Genomic DNA, 10549 nt, shown 5'->3' with positions numbered 1-10549 from the left:
TGTCATCCTCAGCTCCAGTCGGTTTTTATCAGGCTCATTGTTGCCTCTGACTCTGTTGTGAACACACACACACACACACAGACACACACTGAAGGACTAACTCCCACACTGACAGGATTATACTCTTCAAGAACTGGAAAACAGCGTGTTTTACTTTATTCTTCTGCGTCTGAGAAGGTGAGTTTCTTTAATATTTACTCTATGATTCATGGTTATGATGCTGAAAACAGGTCAATTGTGTTTTTTTTTAATCAAACATTTTACACTTGAAGCCAAATGTTCCAAGGCCACATTTAATTTATAAAATATTACATATTACTGCTGAAAAACAAAAAGAGACACTTTATTCCTCATGTGTACTTACCTTGTTAAATGTATATTTAATAGTAATCAGATTTTAATGAATTAACTTATTAAGGTATGTAACTGCTGAGAAATTATTGTCATTATATCGAGTTAATCTTTAATCAATAATAATCAAAAGAGAGTTTCCAGATTGTTGAATATTCTCATCCCTCTCTTGGTTTGTCAAACCTAACAACTGAAAGCTTCCCACATGGACGACAAAAGGAGGTGAAGAGGGATTTCCTCCACCAATGTGTTTCCAATAAAGAGCTCGACTCAGGGAAAAGTGTGTGAAGCTCAGAGTTCTGCCACAGATGGCCCACACAACAAGGGAGTAACTTCTCCATGAGTTATGTGTGTCTGCGAGGAGCCGTAATGTGCGTCTCTGGGTGTGTTCGAGAAGATGTTAATCTTATAAGCTGACAAAGATTTCCTGCATTAACAGCCAGCGGAGCAGGAAATGAATGAAAGTGTTGTTGTTGTGTGTCACTGGATCTCAAAATGTTTTTTATTTGAAACGAGAAGAGCAGAGTTTGAGGGAAGAGCTGAGAAATGACTCAGAGCAAAATATGGTAAAACTTAAGGGAACTAATGGACAAATTCTTAGATTCACTTCCACAGAAATGAGACTGAAGAACTGATCATGTGTGATTGTACAGGTTTGTGAATTTGCAGATTGACCCACTGCCTCGTTCTTCAGAAATCAACCATGATGTTGAATTTTTAAAACTCCAATTCAACAGTAGATGTGAGTCAAGTGAGGGTTTAGTGTATTTAATTATTTGTTTCCTATTTGTATAAAAGCCCATTTAAGTGCTGCTGGTGTTGCCGACTGGATTTAAAGGTTATAAATGTCGTCATATATGAAACACGTGCACGATAAATATTTCCACCCCGATTGTGACAGGGTCAGAAATGCCACTCATGTGTATGTTTCATCAACATGTTTGATTTAAATTATGTTTTCTTAGTTCAATATGTTTAAAAGTCGCAGGTTTACAAAGCACACGTCAGAAAATATATTAAAAGCTCTTAAAAAGAAAGAAATATTATAAAATAGAACAAGAAATATTGACAGAAACCTCCATCTCTGGCTGAAAACATTCAATATAATCAAATTCAGCCAATACCACTGATACATATATTTATTTATCACCTTCGTCACCACATCTGTCGCTGCTGTGGCTCCCACTCCTCTTCAGCCACAGCAGCGACACATCTGGAGACACATCTGTGGAAAGATGAGCTCAGGACTGGAAACTCACACTTTCACACACCACGTGATTCTCATCTCATCCGCATCGTTATGATCAATATGATAGATATTAGATACCGTCTGAAAGGGGGTGCGCAGCTGCATTTGTTTTATTGGCGTCTTGTGGCTACACCTTAAACTTGCTCAACATGCATAATAAGCATGCAGGAAGGAAGCTGTGGAGAACAGAGGAAGCAAGAGGCCACATGTTTAACCTCCGTGTACAAAGAGGAGACAGCGGCCGCTGCAAATCAAAAACACGGGTCTGCAGCACAGAGAGCAAGTTAAAAGAGATCTGCTCTGATTTAACGTATTGATTTTAATGTGTGATGTTTATGATATGACGGATGTTTCTTTCTAGTAAATGTCCTCAGTTTGTGCTGATTTCTGTTGGTTGGATGATTAGGAAAGATCTGAGTCATGCTTCAAGAAATCAGGGAAGTTCTGCTGCAGCAGGTTTTATTCACAAGGTTTTGGAAAGACCCTTTTGGAAAGTGTTTCATAAACTCATTAGGGATTTGTACTTCTGTGTGCATTACACTAATCAATCAATCAATTAATCAATCAATCATTTACAAATCACTTCCAGCTTCTTATTCATGCAACAAACCAGCATCTCAAAAGTTTGAATTTGAGTCATTTTAAATAAGAAAACATATTTAAACGTGAAATTTAAAAAGCTTCCCTGAATACTGGGTCAATTTCCCATTTGGGAGTGTGGGGGTGTGACTCTGCACGTGAACCAGAGGAGGTTGAATCCAGCTGCTGTCAACACACGAGCACTGGATCCCGTTAGCAGCTGCTGCGAGTCAGGAAGCGTTATTCTTATCGAGCTCGGGAGGCTTTTTTTTTTACCTGTTCTTCCAAATTGTGTAAAAATAACATCCAGAGAAACGTTAGAAATAAGGTTTTGGTCTGAGGCAGACTCGCAGTTTGGTTTGTGTGTGTTTTTCCTGCAGAGACACAAAGTATTGACGAGTGATTCCACTTTATGTTTTGCACAGATGGACGTGAACTGGGTCACGTTGCTGCTGCTGCTGTTCGGCTTCGATCAGGTAACTGCTGCATGTGCTGGAGACTCAGATTCACAGATATCAGAGAGGTCGGATGTTTCTGGAGCTCGGCCATAATTTGAAGGCACCAGATTTCTATTTAGATTCATTAATCAGTTTATTTATCAGGCAAAACCAGGTAGATTTATTTATGAAGCTCATTTCATACAGAGATATATAGATTCCAGGAGCAGTAGAGTTTTAAATAGTTTTTTAGGCAAAATAAGAGACTAATAGGAGAAGAAAAATAAAATAAAAAAGACCAACTGTTGAAGAAAAGTTAAATAATACAAATAAATGTTAATATAAATGATGGTTTGACCTTGTGAACTAGTTGCTGGTGGTGTCGAGCGCCGAGCCCGGCCACGTGAACCAAATCATCATCGGCCAGTACAGATGTTTCCAGAGGATCATTAGAGAGTCGCACCGCTTGTCTAAAGCCCCAGGTGAGGAGCGGGGCGGGGGGTCAAAGGTCGTGGAGGGGCTTCCTTCATGACGCCACGTGTCCTTCATGTAGCCGCGTGTTCCCCTGGTGTCTGCAGGGCCCGTGTGCAACACAACGTGGGACGGCTGGTTGTGTTGGGACGAAACCGAAGCCGGAGTCACGACGGAGCAGAGCTGTCCCGAGTTCTTCGACGACTTCGACCCGAGTTGTGAGTTTCTCTGCTGCGTTCGAGGCTTAACGTGTGACATCACAACTTCTTAATGATCAGGTTGTGGGATTTTAAATTTAAATCTCTTGTCTGAGGAGGATTTTTAAACAAAATTAGTTTTTCTCATGGTCCAAAAAGCCATTTTTCCACTTTTACTGTCATTTGGAGCCAAAATCTTTGCAGCACATTTTACTTTTGGTGTTTTTACAGTGATGGCGTCCAAAGTGTGCACGGAGACGGGCGAGTGGGGGCGTCACCCCGACAGCAACCGCACGTGGACGAACTTCACAAACTGCAAAGGCAACACGACGCACCACAAGGCGGTGAGAGCGCGGGAATCGAACCCTCGGAGCAGCTCTGTGTTCTGTGTGTTGTGCAGAAGACGTTTGAAGCCGTGTTGGTTTTGTTTCAGGCGGCGATGTCCCACTTCTACTTGGTGATGATCGGTCAAGGACTGTCTCTGGTGTCTCTGCTCATATCGTTGGGAGTATTCTGCTATTTTAAGTGAGTGGGACTTTGTTTTACCGTGAATTAAAGTTTGTGTTCGGTGCCACTTTCTAACGAAGCCTCTGCTCCGCGGCCGTCAGGAGTCTGAGCTGCCAGAGGATCACGCTCCACAAAAACCTCTTCCTCTCGTTCGTGCTGAACTCCGTCACCACCGTGGTCCTGCTGAACACGGTGACGGAGAATCAGGGACACAACAGCAACGACTCGGTGAGTGATCCGCCTCTTCACCTCCTCTCCTTCACCTCCTCTCCTTCACCTCCTCTCCTTCTCGTCCTCACCGCGCTGACTCGGCTGTTTCCCTGCAGACGAGCTGCAAGCTGGTCATGTTCGTGCACATGTACCTGCTGAGCTGTAACTACTTCTGGATGCTGTGTGAGGGCATCTACCTGCACACGCTCATCGTGGTGGCCGTGTTCGCAGAGAAACAACACCTCATATCGTATTACATGCTGGGCTGGGGTGAGTCAGCGCCTTCATCTGCACCGTGCACGTGTATGAGTCTTAAATCTCAACTCTCCTCGATGCTCTGGTTTGGTTTTGCAGGATTTCCACTGGTGCCGGCGGTGATTTACTGTGTAGCGCGTCACTTCTACGACAACGACAAGTGAGTCTCCTCAGACACTTGTGGAGAACTTGTATATTTCCACATATTACTGAGCTGATGTGATTCGTGCATTCACAGATGTTGGGTCAGTCCGACGTCCCTGCTGTATATTATCCACGGCCCCATGTGTGCTGCACTGGTGGTAAGATCTGACCTCTGACCCCTGCACCATCAACCACATTTCAAACTTTAACAGCTTTTAGATTAAATTAAGTCTCCTTCCTGTTTATCTCGATTTCAAATTCAACAAATAAGAATCCTTGTTTTCCAGGTGAACCTGTTCTTCCTGCTGAACATCGTGCGGGTTCTCATCACCAAGCTGAGGGTGACGCACCAGGCCGAGTCCAGCCTGTACATGAGGGCGGTGAGGGCCACGCTCATCCTCATCCCTCTGCTCGGCATCCAGTTCGTCCTTTTCCCCTACAGGCCCCAGGAGCACTGGACCACGGAGATCCACATGTACATCATGGAGATCCTCATGCACTACCAGGTCAGGAGGAGGGAGGGTTCAGATCGAATCCACAGAGACGTTATCCTGCAGGAGATTTTCCTTCTTATGTGTTTTCTTAATGATTTAATTCCCCCCCCCTCCTCACATGCAGGGTCTCCTGGTTTCTACAATATTCTGCTTCTTCAACGGGGAGGTGAGTGATCAGACGTCTTGTAAATATATTTAGAGAGAAATGTGTGTTTTCAATCTCAAAGGTCTTTTATTCAAACAAGATGAAAAACTCCTCACCCGAGTTTTGGAGAACGTGACCTTTCTGACCTTCAGGCCGAGTTTCCGTCCTCCTCACATCCTCTGTGTTGTCTTCGGTTCCCAGGTCCAGAGCGTCCTGCGGAGACACTGGAACCAGCAGCGGATGCAGTTCGCCGGCACGTTCGCCAACGCCGACTTCTTCCGCTCGGCCTCGTACGTGGCGTCGTCCCTGACGGAGGTGCACCGCTGCTACAGCATCGAGAGCCACACCGAGCACATGAACAGCAAGAGCTACTCGGACATCTTCAGGTCCGACAGCCCCTTCGTGTGAAGCCGCGGCTCCACAGTCGTCGTGCTACTGTTCACCACAAATGATCACTCCGGACATTATTCCATCTCTCAGCAGAAAAAACTAATCCACTCGAACACTAATTTTCCTCATGAATATCAGACAGAAGACGTGTGGGACCAAAGATCCAGAGAATATTTAAAGTTATCAAACATGAGGATCTAACGCTCTTCTGCTCCGTGTGGAGGAAACTTGAAGAAGAGAGAAGTTGTGGACGTTTCACAGCAGAACTTTCTCTGCAGAAGTCGATTCTTTGGGTTCATGCAGACGATGAAGAGTTGGAGTCATCGAGCTCCAACAGCGAAGATGAAGCTTGTCAGACGGTTACACATCAGAGGCCATTTCTGTTTCGGCCACTTTTGACTTAACTTTCTATTTATGTGCAACTTCCTCTTTAACCAGTAACGGGAGCAGGTAGAAGAAGTAAAATCTGAATCACTGCTTTATATTTAGACGTCCATCGGTTTGATTGAAACGTGTGAAGAGTTAAATCAGCAGGAACTGACTCACTGGTCGATGTGGATCGCCAGTCGCCTCTGGACCCTGACCAGTGGAGAGCTGCTGGTTCCAGTCTCCAGCTGCAGGGGTCTGCACAACTGGTAACTTATTGTTACGTCAATCAAAAATCACTTAAAGGAACCGTTTCTTCCCATAATCACAGGTGTATTAAATATTAAAGGATTTCAAATTCAAGTTCCACTCTGTATACCCCCCCCCCCCCCCCCCCCCCAGCCCTTATTCTTCTGCCGCCATCGGCTCGTGAACTTTCAATATTTTATCACAGATTTGTTAGGAATGAACAGTGTGTATATAAAACACATGACTTTGTATTATAGTTTGTGACGTCTCTTGTTTATACTGAAGTAAAATAATGCTGTAAATAAAATTAGTGTTTTTAAATGAGATGCGACACAGAGAGTCAGTTTTTATAAATCACAAATGCTTTTGTTTCTTTCCCCTCGAAGACAAAAGGAAGACAATATCTCTTCCCCCTCCACCATATTTAATTAAGGGTGGGATTTCCTCGTCCGACCTTAGAAAACGTTTCCCACTGAAATGAATATTGTTTCCAGACAAAGAAGGGCGTGCTGGTGTCTGTTCCTCGTCCAAGACGTGTATGTGAACAGGTTCAGCGAGGAAGTCCCAGAGGAAAAGTGCTGATCTGTCCTGCGTCCAGCTCCAGACGGAGACGCTGCTCCAGGAGCGAGCAGACCGTGATGAGAAGCATGTGTGCTCGGCCGTTCATCATCGCTAACTTTACTACTCATGTCGTAGCCGTGACCTCAATCCGCTGCGATCCCCTCCCAACATGTTGACATCGTTACGGCACCGAGAGAAACCACAACTTCCAACATCGTGCGTCCTGCTCCGTGCACACGAGAGATGGAGGAGCTTCCTGTGTGCGTCGGGATGCCACACGCTTCCTTCAACTCCAGAGAGCTCGGCGTGCAGCATGAGATGTTTGTGTTGTTTACTTATCACAACAGCACGCCTCCCTCTGTTTACCTCGGTGGAAATCAGAGCTGTGGATGCATTGCAGGCTTCCTGTTTCTAAGAATACATCGCCATTGAACTCTTGATCCGTCGGCTCTTGTGTGCTGGTAGCAAACACTTCCTCAGCATCGTGACTAACACTTGTTTACGGCCTCCGCTTCCGCATGCCTTCACCGAAACCTAAAGCATTTCAGCCGATGTGTCCAGACGCGTCGGTAGAGCGGCTCAAGGACGTTTCCACAGGACGCTCTGGTGCCACGTGTGCTCTGCTGCAGGGTGGCACGACCCTGCAGGAGAAGAAGAGTCTGCTTCACACCAACACCACATTCAGCTTTAATCCAGGTTCTCTGGACCTTTGCAGCTTGTTCTCCTGCAGAAGACATCTTGTCTCATGTGGACAGGTTTGGATATATCGGGGGGGGCACTGATTTGCACAAGTATTTCAAAGTAGTTTGACACTAGAATTAAAGCTAAATGCACCAGAATGAAGTGTGAGTTAATTTAATGGAGTTGAGACGCTCTCTGAGTTTCTCCACCGCTCACATGGATTTTTTCCTTCCCTGAAAAAAGGATGATTCCCATTTCTCCTGAGCCACAATCTGGAAAACCCTCCTCACACATGAGATGATGCACGTCGGCCTCCCAGCAGCAGCACGGCTGGAATGTAAGGAATGCAGCAGGGGTCAAATTTAGTCGTGGCGGGACAGAAACTAATAAAACAGAAATTGGCAGGAAGACGGCGTCATGCTCCGAGCTCCAACACACCAGCAAACAAAGGGCATCTTCGTGGTTCCTTTGATTAGAAGAAGACAAAAGCTGAAAAGCAAATGTAAAATAACGCTGCCTCCACTTCCAGTAACTCCACTGGCTGTTCACAGAACTCTCTGGTTACAGTGGGCTCTCCAAACAATGCTTTGATGCACATACCAGACGCACATCTGGCCAATAGCGTGATCTGGCCACTTGTGCGTGGGGATGTCTCACTCTGGAGAACAATGGAATGAGTTCTTGGCCGCGCTGGAGGGTGTGGAGGGCGCCCAGTGGAGGGGTTGGGGGTGAGCGATGTGACCCGGGCGTATGGAGGTGACCCGGGCTGGGCGGGACCGCAGGAAGTCTGCCGGCTCGCTGCACGGCCCCGTCAGCCCGCCGCAGGGTCGGGAATTATCTGAGCAGCGGTGATGTCAACGCGTGGTCGTCTCACTTTGGTGTCTCATCAGGAGGAGAGGTCATCTCTAGAGAGCTGGGCAGGGGCGTGACGAGGGAGACCCCCGAAAGAAATTAAAAAATGAATCCTCTTTTATCGTTTATAGATATGAAGCTTTTGACACATCATCTAAACGGACAGAACTATTCTCACACTTTATGTCAAACTGTTCTAATAAGACAGAACAAACAGTTATTTACATCAAATAGTGTCTATTGAATTCCTACGAGGTTTCTAAATAGAGTTTAATTAATATTTTAGGTCTAAAGTCAAAGCATCTTATTCCTTGTTTGGTATCATTTGATAAAAAGCTATTTGAAACTTTAATAAACCAGAATCATCCTTTAAAGGGCCGGTGCATCTATAGCCTGTAAATAAAGATGGACACCGTGATGGCTCTCCTGAAGTGAAGCCCCCTGGTGGCTGCCTGCAGTACAGGTCACACACCCCCTCCTCCATGTCAGCAGATGGGACATGGACCAAACTAACAAGCGAGACACATTGAGTGTGTCTCCTCATTACTTATCAGTCCAACCGAGCTACGTGTCTTCGGACTGTGGGAGGAGGACGGACAACCTGGACAAAACCCTCACAGCTACATGAGGAGAACATTCGAACCCAGGGACGACCCGCTGCGCCCCCTGTGCCGCCCGCCCCTGTGATGTCAGGCTCTTCATAAACATCTGAAACAATGAGCTTATTGCGGTTTTAAAGAGCCCAGTTCCTAGGGCCCGGGGCGGCGGGCCAGTGTCCACTTGTGAGAGGCGCGTCGCCGCTCTTGTCTTCGGCATCATCCTGCCAACAGGAACTCCCTCGCTCCTCTCCCAGCTTCCTGCCATTGTTCTCCTCGCTGCCATCAGGCCCAGGCTCCGCCCAGGATCTGGGAAAAGGTGGGATGTTAAATCGGCCCATTTCCTCTTCGATCAGCTCAAACCTCCACTCTGTGTGTGTGTGTGTGTGTGTGTGTGTGTGTGTGTAGAGAGAGAGAGGCAGCACCCTTATGAAGAGCTCTACTTCCATGTTCTTTTTGTGTGTGATTGAAATTAGAGACACTTTCCCTACATTGAATATTTCACAATAAAAATTGTTGAATTTCAATTTAGTGCAAAGATCTTCTGTAAACTAACACACTCAGTAGTCTGTTAACTTTCCTGTGGGGAAGTAAGTCTGTGCAAGTTGTTCTTGTCAAGTTCGGTGACCTTTGACCCCGGATTTCAGGGTCCGCACCAGGAGTCAGTCTGGAAAATGGAGATCCAGAGATTTCAAACCCACGTGGATAAGAAGCCAGCTACGTTGCACCATGAACTTTTATTTGAAAGTTTAAATTATTCCCTCGACGGCTCCAATGCTGCAAAAAAGAAAATGTTCCTTTTGAATATGAAAATGTTTTCTCCAAAACCAACACGTTCCCACTATAAACAACTTTATGTCTTCCTCGATTGTAAGGTTAGTTTTTTCTCAGCCGTGCGTTTTCATGCTGGTGAGAATAACTCAGGTTCATACAGCCGGATCCTTTCTCATGATCTTTCCCAGTGTTCTTTAAGTGTTGTGGAGGGCGTCGGTGAGGTGGGGTTGGAGGGGGCACAGGAAGGAAAAGGAGTAGCTGGGAAATCTCATCGAGGCTCCTCGGCGAACAAGAGACACCCAGTCAGGATCTGGGCGTCGCTGCCAAGTCATCTCAGGGTCGTGGACTGCAGCGCTCCCCGTTCGGCTGAAGCTCAAACGTGCAGAGAGGAACAGAACCGCTCGGAGGAGTGGACTGCACGTACGTCAGGTTCGCAGAGAGAGAGAGAAAGAGAAAGAGGAGATGAAAGATAGAGAGAGAGGAGATGAAAGATAGAGAGAGAGGAGATGAAAGATAGAGAGAGAGGAGGATTTGGTTTATTTCCTCAGGAAATGAGCGAAGACTTCTGGTTCTGTGACACGAGGCCATTTAAAGCCTGAGCAGCTGGATCTCACTGATTCTGTGAACCAGCGCCCCCACATGTCATTTTGTCATAATAACAATATGATTAGAGCATGTTTTAATCTTCTAGTGTCGTTAAACACTTTGCTCCAAACTGAATAGTTATCAGATGATAATTCAGATCTTCATGGTTCCCAGAGGTTCCCAGTAAGAACTTTGATTTCAATCTCCCATCAGCCCCATCTTCTTGTTAGTATCATTAACATTTCAAGATCGGACGTTTAATTTGACAATTTCACCAGTTTTTCCAGAGAATAATTCATGAATCTAGATAAAGAAAGAAACCAAGAGGCCTTTTATTCCATCTTGAGTCATTTTGTCCTTATCTTGTTGCTACAAACTGAGCAGCTTGTACGCTATGATAAAAAGAAACCTGGTTCAGCTCGGTTTCCTTTTTGACTCTGATAATTTTTTTTTTCC

The 10549-nt window shown here is 45.6% G+C and overlaps 1 protein-coding gene across 1 annotated transcript; it reads left to right on the top strand.

The window, feature by feature from the left end:
* On the top strand, nucleotides 1-6370 carry calcrlb (calcitonin receptor-like b). Its single transcript, XM_053417127.1, has 13 exons — nucleotides 1-177; nucleotides 2605-2655; nucleotides 2987-3098; nucleotides 3195-3305; nucleotides 3516-3628; nucleotides 3718-3809; nucleotides 3893-4019; nucleotides 4118-4271; nucleotides 4356-4416; nucleotides 4495-4558; nucleotides 4688-4906; nucleotides 5019-5060; nucleotides 5241-6370. Exons 2-13 carry the CDS (start codon nucleotides 2605-2607, stop codon nucleotides 5445-5447), a joined length of 1353 nt encoding a protein of 450 aa, XP_053273102.1. The 5' UTR covers nucleotides 1-177; the 3' UTR covers nucleotides 5448-6370.
* The last annotated feature ends 4179 nt before the right edge of the window (nucleotides 6371-10549 follow it).

The sequence above is a fragment of the Pleuronectes platessa genome, chromosome 24 (genome assembly GCF_947347685.1).
Source record: "Pleuronectes platessa chromosome 24, fPlePla1.1, whole genome shotgun sequence".
In the NCBI taxonomy this organism is placed as follows: Eukaryota; Metazoa; Chordata; class Actinopteri; order Pleuronectiformes; family Pleuronectidae; genus Pleuronectes; species Pleuronectes platessa.
The sequence above is the reverse complement of the archived record's forward strand: the minus strand, read 5'-3'. Positions and strand labels throughout refer to the sequence as shown.